Consider the following 19,742-nt stretch of genomic DNA (forward strand, 5'->3'; position numbering starts at 1 on the left):
ATATATATATATATATATATATATCTATATCTATATCTATATCTATATCTATATCTATATCTATCTATCTATGATTTCATTCTTTATTTTCATGCAAGATGTTGCCATGATTGAAGGAGAAAGCTTTGGGGTCCTGTCCTCCCCCCGCACAGGATGGCTGACAGCTTTCCCTGTATGAGCTGGTATACGGGTGTGGCTGTCAAGCACGGATTTTTCTACATATATTTTTTATTTTAGAGTTTCGATTTGCAGCAATGAGCTATGTGGTGTGACAGCCTTGCTCAACAGCTCCCCCCCCCCCACCCCGGTTGTTTAATCAAGATGTGCATTGTTCAATATTCATAGGCTTCCATGCCTACAAAAGAAGAGGGTCATTTAACCCCTTAGCCAGTTTTCCCCTTTCGACCAGTGTCGCTTTACAAGTTAATAACTCTGGAACGCTTCAACGGATGTCTGACGTCTTTTTTGGGACATATTGTACTTTATCTTCTTGGTAGATTTCGTTCGGTATCATTTGCATTTATTTATTTTTAAAAAATTGAAAATTTGACAAAGTGGGAAAATTTTGCCATTTTTGAACTTTTAATTTTTATGCCCTAAAACAAGAAACTTATATCAGACAAAATCATTAATGACATTTACCACATGCCTATTTTACTTCAACACTTTTTTTTTTTTTTTTTTTTTTTAAACATTGTGTTTTTTGTTAGAAGTTGGAAAGGTTAAAAATTGTATCAGCCTTTTCTTAATTTTCCAAGAAAATTTACGCAACCATTTTTTTTTTATTTAGGGACCACACTGCATATGAAGTGACTGAAAGGACTCTAATGGAAAACACCCAAAAGTGACACCATTTTAACTACACTCCTCAAATTGCTCAAAACCATATCCAAGAGGTTTAATAACTTCACAGGAATAAAGCAATGGGGGAAGAAAAAAAAAAGAATTTTGTTTACTTACCGTAAATTCTTTTTCTTATAGTTCCGTATTGGGAGACCCAGAACTTGGGTGTTTAGCTTCTGCCTCCGGAGGACACACAAAGTAATACACTTAAAAGTGTAGCTCCTCCCTCCGAGCTTATACACCACCTGGTGAGCCAGTCCCAGCCAGTTTAGTGCAAAAGCTGAAGGAGAATAGCCACCCACAAGTAGAACAGAGCAAGAGCCGGAACAACCGGAGACTGTCCACGACAACAGCCGGTGATAACACGCGGAACAAGAAATTGCCAACAGGCAACAGGGAGGGAGCTGGGTCTCCCAATACGGAACTATAAGAAAAAGAATTTACGGTAAGTAAACAAAATTCTCTTTTTCTTTATCGTTCCTTTGGGAGACCCAGACCTTGGGACGTTCCAAAGCAGTCCCTGGGTGGGAATAAACAGAAAAACTAAGAAGTAGGCAGAACCTAACTTCACAAATGGGCGACAGCCGCCTGAAGGATGCGTCTGCCCAAGCTCGCATCTGCCGAAGCATGAGCATGCACTTGGTAGTGCTTCGAGAAGGTATGCAGGCTAGTCCAAGTGGCACCCTGACAGACTTGTTGAGCCGTAGCCTGGTGCCTAAAAGCCCAAGAGGCACCGACAGCTCTGGTCGAGTGTGCCTTGATCCCCGGCGGGGGAGGCACCTGAGTACTCTGGTAGGCGTCCGAAATGGTCGATCTAATCCAACGGGCTAAGGTCGGCTTAGAAGCAGGGAGGCCCTTGCGCCGACCTGTGGTTAGCACAAAAAGAGAAGTGCACCGCCTAAGCGCAGCGGTGCGAGACACATAGATCCGGAGCGCCCGCACCAGATCCAGAGTATGCAACGCTTTCTCAAAGCGATGAACAGGAGCCGGACAGAAGGAAGGTAGGGTAATGTCCTGGTTAAGGTGGAAAGGAGAGACCACCTTAGAAAGAAAGTCCGGAGTCGGACGGAGAACCACCTTGTCTTGATGAAAGACTAAAAAAGGTGACTCCGAAGAGAGCGCTGCCAAATCAGAGACTCTCCTGAGAGAAGTTATGGCAACCAGAAAGGCCACTTTCTGAGAAAGACGATACAAAGAAACCTCCCTAAGAGGCTCAAAAGGGGGTTTCTGCAATACCGTGAGGACCAAGTTAAGGTCCCAGAGATCCAAGGGCCGCCGATACGGCGGAATGATGTGAGACGCGCCTTGCATGAAGGTGCGGACCTGAGCCAGCCGGGCGAGACGCCGCTGGAAAAGAACTGACAGAGCTGAGACTTGTCCCTTGAGAGAGTTGAGGGATAGTCCTAGCTGCAGACCGGACTGTAGAAAAGACAGAAGGGTCGGCAAAGAGAATGGCCAAGGAGGATGGCCGGAAGAGCGACACCAGGACAGGAAAATTTTCCAAGTCCTGTGATAGATCTTAGCGGAGGAAGCCTTACGGGCCCGAATCATAGTGGAGATGTCTTCAGGAGGAATACCAGAAGCCGTCAAAATCCAGGACTCAAGAGCCACGCCGTCAATTTGAGAGCCGCAGAATTCGGGCGGAAAAACTGACCTTGCGAGAGTAGGTCTGGACGGTCCGGGAGATGCCACGGCATCTCTGCGGACAGGTGGAGCAGGTCCGGATACCAAGATCGCCTGGGCCAGTCCGGTGCAATGAGGGTGACTCGACGGCCCTCCATTCTGATCTTGCGCAGGACTCTGGGCAAGAGAGCTAGAGGGAGAAACACGTAAGACAGACGAAACTGGGACCAGTCTTGAACCAGAGCGTCCGCGGCGAAGGCCTGAGGATCGTGGGAGCGAGCCACGAAAACAGGAACTTTGTTGTTGTGACGGGATGCCATTAGGTCCACGTCCGGAGTGCCCCATTTGCGGCAGATTGACTGAAACACTGCCGGGTGCAGGGACCACTCGCCACCGTCCACGCTTTGACGGCTGAGATAATCTGCCTCCCAGCTTTCCACGCCTGGGATGTGGACTGCGGATATGGTGGACTTGGAGTCCTCCGCCCATTGGAGGATGCGTTGTACCTCCATCATTGCCAGGCGGCTGCGTGTCCCGCCTTGGTGATTGATGTAGGCAACCGCTGTCGCGTTGTCTGACTGGACTCGAATGTGCCTGCCCGCCAACAGGTGGTGAAAAGCTAGGAGAGCTAGAAGCACGGCTCTGGTTTCCAGCACATTGATTGAAAGGGCTGACTCGAACGGAGTCCAAGTGCCCTGCGCTCTGTGGTGGAGATATACCGCTCCCCAGCCGGATAGACTGGCATCCGTGGTGAGAATCACCCAGGACGGGGCCAGGAAGGAGCGCCCTTCGGACAGGGAGAGGGGCCGAAGCCACCACTGAAGGGAGCTCCTGGTCCGTGGCGACAGAGCCACTAACTTGTGTAAGGAGGAAGGCCGCTTGTCCCAACAGCGGAGAATGTCCAGCTGCAGGGGACGCAGATGGAACTGGGCAAAGGGAACAGCCTCCATGGACGCCACCATTTGACCCAGCACCTGCATCAGACGCCTGAGGGTATAACGGCGGGGCCTCAGCAGAGAGCGCACCGCTAGCTGGAGGGACTGCTGTTTGACTAAGGGCAACTTCACTAGAGCCGACAAAGTCTCGAACTGCATCCCTAGGTACGTGAGACTCTGGGTCGGAGTCAGAGTGGACTTGGGAAGATTGACAAGCCACCCGAATTGGGCTAGAGTGGCGAGAGTGAGCGAGACACTCCGCTGACAGTCTGCGCTGGATGAAGCCTTGACTAGAAGGTCGTCCAGGTAAGGAATCACTGCCAACCCCTGGAGGTGCAGAACCGCAATCACTGCTGCCATGACCTTGGTGAATACCCGAGGGGCCGTGGCTAACCCGAAGGGAAGAGCCAAGAATTGGAAGTGATCTTCTCCTATTGCAAAACGTAGCCAACGCTGGTGTGAAACTGCAATTGGCACATGCAGATAGGCATCTCTGATGTCGATGGACGCCAGTAAATCCCCTTGGGTCATTGAGGCAATGACTGATCGCAGAGACTCCACGCGAAAGTGCCGCACCTGAACATGCTAGTTCCTAAAAAGGTACCGTCCTTTTTGGGAACTAGGAAGAGATTTGAGTAGAAACCTCTGAACCGTTCCTGGGCGGGAACTGGTACAATTCCTCCGTTGGCCAGCAAGGCTGCCACGGCCTGTGAGAAGGCGGCGGCCTTGGAGCAGGGGGGAGTTGAGAGAAAAAATCTGTTTGGCGGGCTGGAAGAGAATTCTATCCTGTAGCCGTGGGAGATCTCTCTCACCCACTGATCGGAGACGTGTTGAAACCAAGCGTCGCCAAAGTGGGAGAGCCTGCCACCGACTAAGGACGTTGCCGCAGCGGGCAGAGAGAGTCAAGAGGAGGCTGCCTTAGTGGCAGCACCTCCTGCGGTCTTCTGTGGACGCGCTTTTGGGCGCCAGTTGGATTTCTGGTCCTTAGCTGAGTTAGCGGACGAGGCGGAAGGCTTAGAGGACGACCAGTTGGAGGAACGAAAGGAGCGAAACCTCGACTGAGTCCTACCCTGGGCAGGTTTCCTGGTTTTGGTTTGTGGCATGGAAGTACTCTTCCCGCCAGTAGCTTCTTTGATAATTTCATCCAGCTGTTCTCCGAACAGCCGGGACCCAGCAAAAAGGAGCCCAGCAAGGTATTTCTTAGAAGAAGCATCTGCCTTCCACTCTCGAAGCCACAAGATCCTGCGGATAACGAGGGAATTAGCCGAAGCCACCGCAGTGCGGTGAGAAGCCTCCAGCAAGGCAGACATGGCATAAGATGAAAAAGCTGAAGCTTGAGAAGTTAAGGCAACCATCTCGGGCATAGATTCCCTGGTGAGGGAATGCATCTCCTCTAAAGAAGCAGAGATGGCTTTGAGAGCCCACACTGCTGCAAAAGTCGGGGAAAACGCGGCCCCCGCCGCTTCATACACAGATTTGGCCAGAAGGTCAATCTGACGGTCAGTGGAATCCTTAAGGGAGGTGCCATCAGCCACCGACACAACGGTCCGGGCTGAGAGCCTAGACACCGGAGGGTCTACCTTTGGGGAATGAGCCCACTCCTTGACCACCTCAGGTGGAAAGGGAAAACGGTCATCAGAACCACACTTTGGGAAGCGTTTGTCAGGACAGGCCCTGGGTTTGGTCACAGCGGCCTGAAAACTGGAGTGGTTAAAGAACACACTCTTTACTCTCTTAGGCGAGGTAAACTGGTGCTTTTCTGCCACAGAGGGTTGCTCCTCTGATACTGGCGGATTGAGATCCAGTACAGAATTAATGGAAGCAATCAAGTCACTAAGATCTGAGTCACCCTCGGAAAGATCAATGGGGTACATGGAGGTAGCCTCCGAGCCCCCTGTAAAGGCATCCTCCTCATCCTGCGAGTCAGCTCTTGAATCAGAGCCACGGGATGAGGAAGGAGAGGAAACCCTGCGTCTCCTCTTAGGAGGACGGGGTCTGGGCCCTGATGATGAATCCTCTGTGAGCTCCGGTGGACGGAGGTCAGATGATAGAGATCCTAAGGGGACCCTTAGCAGTAGAGGCACACTGTGAAGGGGGCTGATGCATATTCAACAAAGTCCTGGACAGAAGTCCCATGGACTCAGCAAAAGACTGGGAGATAGACCTAGAAAAGGATTCTACCCAAGCCGGGGGTTCAGCCACAGGTGCAGGAGCAGCCTGAGAGACCACTGGGGGTGAGACTCCAGGCTGTGGCACCGCCAAGTTAGAGCAGACATCACAATGTGGATAGGTGCTCGGTTCAGGCAGCAGGAGCTTACATGCAGCGCATACAGTATAAAGCTTTGGAGCCTTGCTCCTCGTGTGAGACATGCTGCTGGAGTGGGGACAGCTTCTACAAGAGAATGAACCCCAGAGAGTATATACAGAGGTCCACAACTAGAGACCGGTTGTGGCTTACCAGACCGCTGGCAGCGGTGTTGTGTGCCCTCCAGATCCTGAAGCCCGGACCCCCAATGCACAGCACCTCAGCAGGGATGCAGAGTGCAGGCCAGCGCAAAGTGAACCCTGTCCGGAGCGAAGAGAGGGGGCGGGACTTGGGGCGTTCCTGTAGGAGAGCGGGATCTGGAGGGCCATAGAGACCTACAGGGGAGGAGACACGCACAGCAGTGGGGAGTGTCCCTCTCCTATGCAGGACGGCCGCCGGGAGGAGCCGAGCCTGTCCCTCTGCATGAGTGACATGCGAGGGCAGTGAACAGAAACTAGGCCTCCGGCAAAGCCGGGGCCTAAATTTGAGCGGCGAGGCCGACGCGCAGGCACCATCGGCGCGGTTCTCGGGCGACAGCTAGAGAACCCGCCGGAAATGCCAAGATAAATACACTAAGCACACTCTCCCCATACAATAAAGCACAGGGACCCCCCCCAACATATAAACGTCTCAGGTACTTAGCTGCTGAGACGCAGGGCCAGGTCCCTGGGGATGAGTGCTCCGGTCCAGCAGGATCCTAAAGGGCTGCGGATGGAGACCGGTCTCCTGCCAGGCATGGAGACCGCGCTGGCTCCCACTTCAAGCCAGAGCCCAGGAGGGATGGTGAAGGAGCACGGCATGTAAGGCTCCAGCCTTGGAATCAACCTTACAACACCACCGACACAGTGGGGTGAGAAGGGACATGCCGTGGGTCCAGACGTGGACCCGTACTTCTTCAATCTCATTCCAAAAAAAAAAAAATCATGAGAATGCATGTGTGGATGTATGCCTCCTGAACACAAAGTGATAAACTGGCTGGGACTGGCTCACCAGGGGGTGTATAAGCTCAGAGGGAGGAGCTACACTTTTAAGTGTAGTACTTTGTGTGTCCTCCGGAGGCAGAAGCTAAACACCCAAGGTCTGGGTCTCCCAAAGGAACGATAAAGAAAATTACATTACCCTACATTTTTTCATTTTCACAAGGGTAACAGTGAAAATTGCATAACAAATTCTACGGTCCATTTTCTCCTAAATATGCAGATACCCCATATTTGGTGGAAAAACTACTGTTTGGGAGCACGGCAGGCCTCGGAAAGGTACTATTTGACCTTTGGAGTGCAAAATTGTCTGGCATCATGAGCAAAAGCCATGTCACGTTTGGAGAGCTCCTGATGTGCCTAAACAGTGGATCACCCCCACAAGTGACCCCATTTTGGAAACAAGACCCCTCAAAAAATTTATCTAGATGTGTGGTAAGCACATTGAACCTACAGGTGCTTCACAGAATTTTATAACGTTGAGCTGTGAAACTGAAAAAATAAGTTTTTAACCACAAAAATGTAGCTTTAACCCCAGATGTTTTCATTTTCACAAGAGTAACGTTAGAAAATGGACCATACAATGTGTTGTGCAATTTCTCCTGAGTACAGGGATACTTCATTTGGGGTGGAAAAACTACTGTTTGGGTGCACGGCAGGGCCCGGAAGGGAAAGAGGGTTATTTCATTTTTGGAACGCAAAATTGTTTAACCATTAACTGATGTCATGTCACATTGAAGATTCCCTGACATGCCAAAACAGCAGAAACCTGCACAAGTGAACCCAATCTGGAAACTGGGTGCAGTGAGCAATTTTAACTCCGGTGGTTCACAGAATTGTATAACATTGGGCTGTGAAAATAAAAAAAAAAAAAAAAAAAACAATATTTCCACTAAACTGTTGCTTTGGCCAAAATTTGTTACACAATTTCTCCTGCGTTCACAAATACCCCATATGTGGTCAAAAACTACTTTTGAGGCACAGTGCAAAGCTCAGAATGGAAGGAGCACCATATTGGAGTTCAGATTTTGATGGAATGGTTTGGGGGTGCCATGTCACATTAGCAGATCCCCTGACATGCTAGAAAAGCAGAGACCCCCAAAAAGTGACCACATTTTACAAACTACACCCCTCAATGAATTTATTTACAGGTACAGTGAACATATTGACACCACATAATTTTATACCTAGAATACTTAAAGGCTTTGGAAATAAGTCAACTAAGTGCCAGAACAGCAGAAACCCCCTCAAGTGACCAAATTTTACACCCTCTTGGAATTAATCTACGGGTGTAGTGATGATTTTGTCTCTGGAAAATACCCATGGAATCAAATGCAGTAAATGTTACAGAATTAAAAATTGCAAATTGCACCTGTAGTGCCCAGTACATTATAAAAAAAAAAGTTTGTTTAAAAGAAGTGAGAGTCCTCAGTGGTTGATACCTTTTAATGGCTAACTGAAAAGATGGTAATAATAGCAAGCTTTCGAGACTACTCAGGTCTCTTCATCAGGCATGGTAGAGATCTGAGTAGTCTCGAAAGCTTGCTATTTTTATCATCTTTTCAGTTAGCGATTAAAAGGTATCAACTACTGAGGACTTCAGTTTTTTTAAACAAACTTTTTTTTCTCTCTACTGGTTAACACGGTACAAAGATTTATTTTACCTGTAACAGTACATTATAGTTAGGGATGATCGAATACACAAATATTCGGCTTCGCGAATATCTGACGAATAGGTCGTCACTATGTGAATATTCGATGCGCAATGTAAGTCTATGGGGAGGCCGAATAGTTGTTATTCGGGTTTCCCATAGCCTTATAGTGTGCATCGAATATTCGCGAAGTCGAATTGCGGCAATCTATTCGGCGAATATTCGCAAAGCCGAATATTTTTGGTATTCGATCATCCCTAATTATAGTGCCTGTACATTGTGCCCAACTCATGCTTCTAGAGACAAAATCCCTGCAAATTAAGCATGCACCCCTCACTACAACAATGCCAAACATGTGGAGGTTAAGGCTGTGTGCACACAGTGTGTCTTCATTGCGTTTTTAGTGTAGTTTTGTCACAAAACTGCAAGCAATTCTTCATGCCAGCAAATTCCATGACAATCCAGAAGTGTAGTAAACACCTTGAGTATTTTCTCCTTGCAGACTTGGTGCAGAAAATAATCTGCAGTATGCCAATGCTTTCATCGTTTTTGCCTACCCAGTGAATTCAATTGAAAAATGCATGCAAAAATGGGCGTTTTTGTGCTGCGTTTTTCCTGCCAAGAGATGTAGAAATGGTGCAGAAATTTCTGCAACCAAATACTCAACTTGTGCACATACCCTTAATGTAGTTTAGGCAGATTGTGGGGCTCAGAAGGGAGGGAGGCATTTGGATTTGGGAGCACAGAATTTGCTGGATTTATTTTTGGGGGGAGCCATAGCATTTTTCCAGAGCCTGTGTGTTACCAGTAATGTGGAAGCCCCTATATTGCTCTTAACAGAATATAAACCTGAGTGGGGACTTGTGTTTTTGTAGGTTGAGTTCACTGCTATTGCTGGCATTTCGGTATACAGAACATTTTGGTTCAGTTCATATTTATCCTGTGCTCTATGCTGAGCACTTACATAAGAGTTTCCATCTATAGCTCTGAAATACGTAATTGAGGAGATATCCCCAATGGATCCTTTCACTAATAAGGCAGCAGTTACTCTAGACTCCGTTTGGTCTTTGTTCAAAAGTGTCATTTTCAGAAGGCACACAAAACTGTTGAACCGTACTTTTGTGTACGCCTAGAAAGACTTGTAAAATAACAGACACAGCTGCATTTCAGGCCACACAGGCGTTCAAAGTGACTCCATCTGTCTCATTAGTTAATTTTCCTTTGGGAAGTTTGTCTGACTCAAATTTTTCAAAGATTTACATGTAATCCCAGATGTAAGAGTTCAGCGTAGAGTGCAGGATAAATATCAGCCGCACCATACTGCGATCTTCAGTAGACAGAATAAACAAATCAACAGCAGTTGAAGAATTGGTTTTATTCATTTTTATGCTGTTCACCTTGCGGGACAAGCGATTAGGCGGCTTTATTTCTCAGGTCAGTATAATTATAGTGATTACAGATTTAGATCATTTTTTTTTTTTTTGCATCATTGAATTTTGAGGGCCATAGTTTTTTTTTTTTTATTTTCTGACCAAAGAGCCATGTAAGGGCTTGATTTTTGCTGCTGGCATGGTCTAACAGTCCACTGTAGCCAGGTAAGCCGGAGGGAGTCATTTGACTTCAGGTTACCATGGCAACGATCGGGCCTCTTTGATCACGTCAAAATGGTCCAGATTTGGTAGGAGAGGGAGCACACTCCCATTCCCAGCCCTTAAATGCTGGGACCGCCATTGTCCTAGCACAAGGACCGTCCCTGGCAGTGACAGCTGGAGCTTGGCTATCACGTATGCCGAGCTCCTGGCGGCGATCGTGCAGGCACAGCTTCCCTACCCTTGTGATCGCCATGACATACGTTTAGGTCATAGGCTGTGAAACCCTATCCAACCATGATGTAAACTTATGTTGAAGGTCGTGAATGTCTAGATTAGTTTTTTCATTACAATACAGAAAAAAAACCGAAAAAAAAAACTTGTAGGCTGCAAATTTTACAAAATGCTCATCATCCATCATCCCACATCATAATCATCCTCCGTCCATCATCCTCCTCCATCCTCAGTCACCCTCCTCCATCCTCAGTCACCCTCCTCCATCCTCAGTCACCCTCCTCCAACCTCAGTCACCCTCCTCCAACCTCAGTCACCCTCCTCCAACCTCAGTCACCCTCCTCCATCCTCAGTCACCCTCCTCCAACCCAGTCACCCTCCTCCATCCTCAGTCACCCTCCTCCATCCTCAGTCACCCTCCTCCATCCTCAATCTTCATTGACAAGATTGGGGATCGGCTCTAGGAAGTCCGGGACAGATGTAGCAACACCATGTATGGGAAATTAAACATTCAGCCATAGAAGCCTGAGAGGCCGGGTATAAGGAATTGGGTAGCCAGGAGGTAACAGGACTAAAGAAATGGCCACCTAAGCACACATGATCACCCCCAGTAGAGACTGTCACATTTTCTCACCTTGTCGTACACTGTCCGATCGCTGTGCCACTTGGTAACAGTTTCCAGCATACAACAAAGAAATCGTCCGTAACGACTGGCTTCATTTTCTGTGCAACTAGCAACAGTGTATATGATGTCCGAGAAGACCTGCACATCAGAAGATCATATAAATCAGGTCCTAGATTGTACATTGTGATACGATAGATCTCCAAAATGGGTAATAAGAAAAACGCCATTGAAAACCTGGTGATTCCACCATCACTTGATCTGCTCATACTTAAAAGGGACAGTCTTCTACTACATAAGCACTGCAGGGCTCCACAGTCGCGTGGTTCCTTCGATGTCGGTGCTGCTATTCCGACGTGACATTGTCTCATATGCCTGCTGCACTGAACGAGCGACGCTGTGTGGCTGCAGCCTTTTCCATTTCATCAGAGCAGACGGAAAATTGGTGAGCTGCAGCCGATCAGTGGTCATCAGTCACTGGCTGCAGCGGTCATGTGGTAGTCACTTTACCAGCACTGACACCAGTGGCACAGCGCCAGCGGAGGGGAGCAGGATCTACTGAGCTTATTTTAAGGTCATGAACTGAAAAGCAGGGATTGTCCAGAAGAGGATAGCCCAATAATACGGCAGACAAGAGTATCATACTTATTTATGACATCAAAGAGTATAAAAATGACTGAAAGCAACAAACACTGGAGACACATCCCACCCTCCACAGATAAGAGAGTTATCAGCGCCTGTATAGTAAGGATGCAGCAATGACATACAGTGCGGGATACTCACTCTATCGTAACAAAGTAGTGTAGAAAAGTTGGGCGTTTTTTGTAAGTGGACAAGCTCCACAAAGCGGGCACAATACACAGCATCGATGGACGAGAACACACAGCGGGGAAATATACAAAGCTGTAAAAATTTGGTGATCGTCTCATTCTTGGTAGATCCTGTAACAATAAACAAAGAAAACATTAACAGAAAAGTTACACAGTTGTCACCAAAAATAGCAGGTTTCCTGTGTTGAGGAGGACCTTTCCATCAAATACTTAATTAACTTCTTGACAAGGGATTGTGGGAAATATGTCGATTTGCCTTACATAATTCAGGTTTCAGATCATACACATGACACAGATATAAAGATGGCTGACATTGCCTGTTTCTCCACACCTTGCCTGGAATGCAAGGAATGTCCAGATGTAAGAAGATACCATATAAGGGAAGACCCCTGGTCAAGCTAGAAGACCAACCCAAAGATCAGATGACATTACAGACCAAACCATCCAGCATGGATCCACCAGATGACGTCCCTCCCATCACCATCACCATGGATCCATCCAATGATGTCATAGACCCGCCTACAATGATGCCTACCAATCAGCTCATGGACTAACACATTGTTCGACCCACTGACCAATGAACACATCCGGACATGCCCCTTTGCAAGGTTATATTAGAGCAAGCTCAGTTGTAATAAAGGAGAGCATGGGCTGACTTCTGTCGAGGAAAGATGAATATCCGACTGTGTCTGATCTTATTTTTCAAGCATGCACTCGATCCACACCAATTTGGCCAGGCAGTAGGCAACTAGTGATCTCTGGTTAAGAGTTCACCCTAACATTATTGGCGCCCAACGTGGGGCCAATAGACGGAGACACCTGAAATCCTGATGAACCGGCAACTGGAATGGCATGACGTGCTGGACACCCCAGGAAATTGATCACTTCCGAACGAGAGTACGGTAGGTCTGCTGATTTTTCATAATCTGTAGTCTTCCCGTGGTCTCGGTGGGGTGTGTGGCACTGATTGCCTGACTGTGTCCGGTTTGTTGGGGTATCTGTTGACGGGCAGACGGGTCTCACGGCTATTGGCCATATTAATCTCGGAAGAACCGTCACATATTCAGTTGCCTGCTGCCTGTTCTGTATTTGTGAAGAGAGCATGGGCTGACTTCTGTCAAGGAAGAAGGGAATTTTGTTACTTACCGTAAATTCCTTTTCTTCTAGCTCTTATTGGGAGACCCAGACGATTGGGGTATAGCTACTGCCCTCTGGAGGCCACACAAAGCACTACATTAAAAGTGCAAGGCCCCTCCCCCTCTGGCTATACCCCCCCGTGGTATCACGGGTTCTCCAGTTTTAGTGCCAAAGCAAGAAGGAGGAAGCCATTAACTGGTTTAAACAAATTAACTCCGAATAACATCGGAGAACTGAAAAACCGTTCAACATGAACAACATGTGTACCCGCAAACAACAAAAAAACATCCCGAAGGACAACAGGGCGGGTGCTGGGTCTCCCAATAAGAGCTAGAAGAAAAGGAATTTACGGTAAGTAACAAAATTCCCTTCTTCTTCAGCGCTCTATTGGGAGACCCAGACGATTGGGACGTCCAAAAGCTGTCCCTGGGTGGGTAAATAAATACCTCATGTTAGAGCTGCAAAACAGCCCTCCCCTACGGGGGTGTCACTGCCGCCTGCAGGACTCTTCTACCTAAGCTGGCATCCGCCGAAGCATAGGTATGCACCTGATAATGCTTGGTGAAAGTGTGCAGACTGGACCAGGTAGCTGCCTGGCACACCTGTTGAGCCGAAGCCTGGTGCCGTAATGCCCAGGACGCACCCACGGCTCTGGTTGAGTGGGCTTTTAGCCCTGAAGGAACCGGAAGCCCCGCAGAACGGTAGGCCTCTAGAATTGGTTCTTTGATCCATCGAGCCAGGGTGGCTTTAGAAGCCTGCAACCCTTTGCGCGGACCAGCGACAAGGACAAAAAGTGCATCGGCACGGCGTATGGGCGCCGAGCGGGAAATGTAGATTCTGAGTGCCCTCACCAGATCTAGCAAACGTAAGTCCTTTTCATACCGGTGAACCGGATGAGGACAAAACGAAGGCAAGGAGATATCCTGATTAAGATGAAAAGAGGATACGACCTTAGGAAGAAACTCCGGAATAGGGCGCAGCACAACCTTGTCCTGGTGGAACACCAGGAAGGGAGCCTTGGATGACAGAGCTGCCAGCTCAGACACTCGCCGAAGCGATGTGATCGCAACAAGAAACGCCACTTTCTGCGACAGCCGAGAAAAGGAAACTTCCTTCAGAGGCTCGAAGGGCGGCTTCTGGAGAGCAACTAGTACCCTGTTCAGATCCCATGGATCTAACGGTCGCTTGTACGGGGGCACAATATGACAGACCCCCTGCAGGAACGTGCGCACCTTAGGAAGACGTGCTAGACGCTTCTGAAAAAACACGGATAGTGCCGAAACTTGCCCTTTAAGGGAGCTGAGCGACAAGCCCTTTTCTAACCCCGATTGCAGGAAGGAAAGAAACTTGGGTAATGCAAATGGCCAGGGAGACCCTCCTTCGCACACAAAGCTAAAACTGGAGAACCCGTGATACCACGGGGGGGTATAGCCAGAGGGGGAGGGGCCTTGCACTTTTAATGTAGTGCTTTGTGTGGCCTCCAGAGGGCAGTAGCTATACCCCAATCGTCTGGGTCTCCCAATAGAGCGCTGAAGAAAGATGAATATCCGACTGTGTCTGATCTCATTTTTCAAGCATGCACTCGATCCACACCAATTTGGCCAGGCAGTAGGCAACTAGTGATCTCTGGTTAAGAGTTCACCCTAACACCTGTATATAGCTAAAGACCAACAATATGGCAGTCAGATGAACAAATTGTCTCATCATCATCTGCACCTCTGGCAAACCCTTACTTTGCTAGGAATCAGCGCTACAGGTCAGAGAACACCATGCTGGACAATTAGATGTCCGGCTGTGTAATACAAGAATGAGCTCGTCATGTGAGGCGACACTCAGGAGAAGGAAATCTTAGGAGAACAAGACAAAATACTGGATTTTTGTATATTTATACTTTGCTATTCATGAAGATTAAGACTTAATTGGGTCATCTGGCTATTTTTTTCTTTGGGGCTATGAGCTAACAGGCAGTTGCTATCTACCTGACTGATCTTGTTGGCACCGACCTCAGCCAGTGGCCACAGAACGCTCCTGGTGGCAAGTCTGCAGCTTCTGCGAACATCACAATGACCAAGCCGCTTCTCATCTGCTCTGTTGATGGGGCGTCTCTGCAGACATTATGCCGATTGACGGCCGGTTCATCAATGCCTAATTGCAGGAAGCCGGCTGTCAATCAGCATGACGTTTGCAGTGATGGCCCACCCACAGAAGAGAAGAAGCTGCTCTGCTGACGGCAACTGGTGAATTGAAGCAGAAGAATCTCCGACAGAGCCGGCAGAGGACCTCCCCAGGCAGAGCCGGCAGAGGACCTCCCCAGGCAGAGCCGGCAGAGGACCTCCCCAGGCAGAGCCGGCAGAGGACCTCCCCAGGCAGAGCCGGCAGAGGACCTCCCCAGGCAGAGCCGGCAGAGGACCTCCCCAGGCAGAGCCGGCAGAGGACCTCCCCAGGCAGAGCCGGCAGAGGACCTCCCCAGGCAGAGCCGGCAGAGGACCTCCCCAGGCAGAGCCGGCAGAGGACCTCCCCAGGCAGAGCCGGCAGAGGACCTCCCCAGGCAGAGCCGGCAGAGGACCTCCCCAGGCAGAGCCGGCAGAGGACCTCCCCAGGCAGAGCCGGCAGAGGACCTCCCCAGGCAGAGCCGGCAGAGGACCTCCCCAGGGAGAGCAGGCAGGTGGTCAGCAATTACATAAGTTCTTACCCCCATAAAAAACAATAATGAAGTCATAGATAACCCCACTAGTATACAGTACATGTACACCTGACTTTAGTGGAGACCAAAGGAAGTGGAAGAATAAATGTACTTGATTTAGGAACAAAAGTAAAGCTTAAACTGTAGGGTTAATGACACACGCAGGCGCCAATACATATTAACGTGGGCACGCCTGCTCACAGCATTTGCATGTTTAGGAGGGTCTCCTTTATTGCAGAAGAGACAGGGTCAAAATATTGATATACAACGTGTGACATTTCCTCCCACAAGTGACACCTCTTGTTAGGTCTATGGCTTCTCCATAAAGTGGTCTTAGAACTATTAATGAAACTCCAGTGTGCTAACCTGCTGGGCTTCTTCTGCCGGCCTTGCTTGAGGAATGTCGCCTCCAGGTGCCGTAGCTGTCATGTGTGGAGCACAAGTCAACAACATGCTGAACTGGACGTGGGTTTTCTATGTACTGTAGATTAGCTATCATTGTGGATGAGCTGGTCCCATCTGTCTTGTATCGCCAGAACCCTTCTGGCAGCTTCATTGGTAGCATATTTTACATTGGTCTCAATATATGGATGGCCTCCATTGTCCCTGCAAGCTAGTCGGGGGAAGTAACCCCCTTTCAACTAGTCCCCTCGCTCATTAGAAGATCATAAAGGATCTTAAAAGGGATCTTTAGAAAAAGTATTTATCTATGCTAGTGTATACAGGGACGGTTAGGCAGGGATTAGCAAAATGTACCCAGAACAGATCATGGTTTTGGGTACATATTGCACCTGACAGGTTCCCTTTAAATATACAGTAAGTCCCCTGCCCTATTATATACTTAATTGCAGCCGTCTAAATCTGTTATCTGCGCTGCTCCCATTGATGTTCTCCAGTTTGTGACCTGTCAGCAGCTCCAGTGTTCCATGGAGCTCGCTCGAGGTCACAACTTAATACAAGTCTATGAGAGCCTTGTTCTGGCTCTCAGACGTGTATTGAGACCTTGTAATGTAACTTCTGATTTCCGGCCAGTGAGAAGATGGCGCCGCAGGGCCGGAGCTCTCAGATTAGAATGGAACATAAAAGGAACACAAAAAGTGTTTAACATGTAGCTGGATGGTGATGGATTTATTCTTCAATTATGAACTTTTAGCTATTTTCAAAAGTCACCACCATAAAACATGCTCTTATTCTGGGGTGGAACGTTTTCATTCTTATCGGTCAGTATTTGATCCCTTCATAGCACTAAGTACATACTATTCCCACACAAGTACTTCATAACCAGCAGCTCCCCGAACATCACAACCCACATTCATCTCGTGAGTCAGACTCCTACAATTTGGCAGAAAATCAGAAGAATTGCAGCTTATAGCGAGCGCAGGTTTATCCAATAAGCAAGGACATTACTAAGGATACAGACTGTCATATTCTGGTGAGTACAGACACCAAAAACAGCAAAAAAGAGAATTTTGTTTACTTACCGTAAATTCTTTTTCTTATAGTTCCGTAATGGGAGACCCAGACCATGGGTGTATAGCTTCTGCCTCCGGAGGACACACAAAGTACTACACTAAAAAGTGTAGCTCCTCCCTCCGAGCATATACACCCCCTGGATAACCAAATATAGCCAGTTTAGTGAAAAAGCTGAAGGAGAATAGCCACCCACAAGTAGAGATAGAGCAAAAAACCGGAACAACCGGAGCTACTGTCTACAACAACAGCCGGTGATAACACGCGGAACAAGAAACTGCCAACAGGCAACAGGGAGGGTGCTGGGTCTCCCATTACGGAACTATAAGAAAAAGAATTTACGGTAAGTAAACAAAATTCTCTTTTTCTTCATCGTTCCTTATGGGAGACCCAGACCATGGGACGTCTCAAAGCAGTCCATGGGTGGGAATTAACAGAAAACTGAGAAGTAGGCGAAACCTAACTTCACAAATGGGCGACAGCCGCCTGAAGGATGCGTCTGCCCAAGCTCGCATCTGCCGAAGCATGAGCATGCACTTGGTAGTGCTTCGAAAAGGTGTGCAGACTAGACCAAGTGGCAGCCTGACAGACCTGCTGAGCCGTAGCCTGGTGCCTGAAAGCCCAAGAGGCACCGACAGCTCTGGTCGAGTGTGCCTTGATCCCCGGCGGGGGAGGCACTTGAGTACACTGGTAGGCATCAGAGATGGCCGACCTAATCCAACGAGCCAGGGTCGGTTTAGAAGCCGAGAGGCCCTTCCGCCGACCTGTGGTTAGCACAAAAAGAGAGGTGCACCGCCTAAGAACAGCGGTGCGTGACACATAGATCTGGAGCGCCAACACCAGATCTAAAGTATGCAACGCTTTTTCAAAGCGATGAACAGGAGCCGGACAAAAGGACGGCAATGAAATGTCCTGGTTAAGGTGGAAAGGAGATACCACCTTAGGGAGAAAGTCCGGAGTCGGACGGAGAACCACCTTGTCTTGATGAAAAAACAAAAAAGGTGACTCCGAAGAGAGAGCAGCTAAATCAGAGACTCTCCTGAGGGAAGTTATGGCCACTAGAAAGACGACTTTCTGTGAAAGACGAAACAAAGAAACCTCCCTAAGAGGCTCAAAGGGGGGTTTCTGCAAGGCCGTGAGGACCAGATTAAGGTCCCAGGGATCCAAAGGCCGCCGGTAAGGTGGAATGATGTGAGATGCGCCCTGCATAAAGGTGCGCACCTGAGCCAGCCGGGCGATACGCCTCTGGAACAACACTGACAGAGCCGAGACCTGTCCCTTGAGGGAATTGAGGGATAGTCCTAGCTGCAGACCGGACTGTAGAAAGGACAGGATGGTCGGCAAGGAAAAAGGCCATGGGGCATGGCCGGAAGACCGACACCAGGACAGGAAAATTCTCCAAGTCCTGTGATAAATTTTGGCCGAGGAAGACTTCCGAGCCTGAGTCATAGTGGAAATGACTTCGGGAGGAATGCCGGAAGTCGTCAAGATCCCGGACTCAAGAGCCACGCCGTCAATCTGAGAGCCGCAGAATTCTGGCGGAAAAACGGACCTTGTGAGAGAAGGTCTGGGCGGTCTGGGAGATGCCACGGCACCTCTACGGACAGATGGAGCAGGTCTGGGTACCAAGCTCGCCTGGGCCAGTCTGGAGCAATGAGGGTGACCCGACGGCCCTCCATTCTGATCTTGCGCAGGACTCTGGGCAAGAGAGCTAGAGGGGGAAACACGTAAGACAGACGAAACTGGGACCAATCCTGAACCAGCGCGTCCGCTGCAAAGGCCTGAGGATCGTGGGAGCGAGCCACGTAAACCGGGACCTTGTTGTTGTGCCGGGATGCCATTAGATCCACTTCCGGAGTGCCCCACTTGCGGCAGATTGACCGAAACACTGCCGGATGCAGAGCCCACTCGCCGCTGTCCACAGTTTGACGGCTGAGATAATCTGCCTCCCAGTTTTCTACGCCTGGGATGTGGACTGCGGATATGGTGGACTTTGAGTCCTCCGTCCACTGAAGGATGCGTTGAACCTCCAACATTGCCAGGCAGCTGCGAGTCCCGCCCTGGTGATTGATGTAGGCAACTGCTGTCGCGTTGTCTGACTGGACTCGAATGTGCTTGCCCGCCAACAGGTGGTGAAAGGCTACGAGAGCTAGGAGCACAGCTCTGATTTCCAGCACATTGATCGAGAGGGCTGATTCGGACGGAGTCCAAGTGCCCTGTGCTCGGTGGTGGAGAAATACTGCTCCCCAGCCGGATAGACTGGCATCCGTGGTGAGGATCACCCAGGACGGGGCAAGGAAGGAGCGTCCCTGAGACAGAGAGAGGGGCCGAAGCCACCACTGAAGAGAGCTCCTGGTCTGTGGCGACAGAGCCACTAGCCTGTGCAAGGAAGAAGTCCGCTTGTCCCAACAGCGGAGAATGTCCAGCTGCAGAGGACGCAGATGGAACTGGGCAAAGGGAACCGCTTCCATTGTCGCCACCATCTGACCCAGCACCTGCATTAGGTGCCTGATGGAATGACGGCGGGGCCTCAGCAGAGAGCGCACCGCCAGATGGAGGGACTGCTGTTTGACTAAGGGCAGCCTGACAAGTGCCGGCGGAGTCTCGAATTGCATCCCTAGGTACGTGAGCTTCTGGGTCGGAGTCAGAGTGGATTTGGGCAGATTGACAAGCCACCCGAATTGAACAAGAGTGGCGAGAGTGAGCGAGACACTCCGCTGACAGTCTGCACTGGATGAAGCCTTGACTAGAAGGTCGTCCAGGTAAGGAATCACTGCCAACCCCTGGAGGTGCAGAACCGCAACCACTGCTGCCATGACCTTAGTGAATACTCGAGGGGCCG

At 49.3% G+C, this 19,742-nt stretch overlaps 1 protein-coding gene across 1 annotated transcript in view; it reads right to left on the reverse strand.

The window, feature by feature from the left end:
- The window catches only part of THOC2 (THO complex subunit 2), a 279,522-nt gene that overhangs the window by 123,826 nt on the left and 135,954 nt on the right, over positions 1 to 19,742 (reverse strand). Inside the window, exons 20-21 of the mRNA XM_075324880.1 lie at positions 11,564 to 11,721; positions 10,793 to 10,921 (exon numbers count right to left, since the gene is read on the reverse strand). Of these exons, the coding sequence (XP_075180995.1) occupies positions 10,793 to 10,921; positions 11,564 to 11,721 (287 nt within the window). The remainder of the gene's footprint in view (positions 1 to 10,792; positions 10,922 to 11,563; positions 11,722 to 19,742) is intronic.

This window comes from Anomaloglossus baeobatrachus, chromosome 9, assembly GCF_048569485.1.
Source record: "Anomaloglossus baeobatrachus isolate aAnoBae1 chromosome 9, aAnoBae1.hap1, whole genome shotgun sequence".
Classification (NCBI taxonomy): domain Eukaryota; kingdom Metazoa; phylum Chordata; class Amphibia; order Anura; family Aromobatidae; genus Anomaloglossus; species Anomaloglossus baeobatrachus.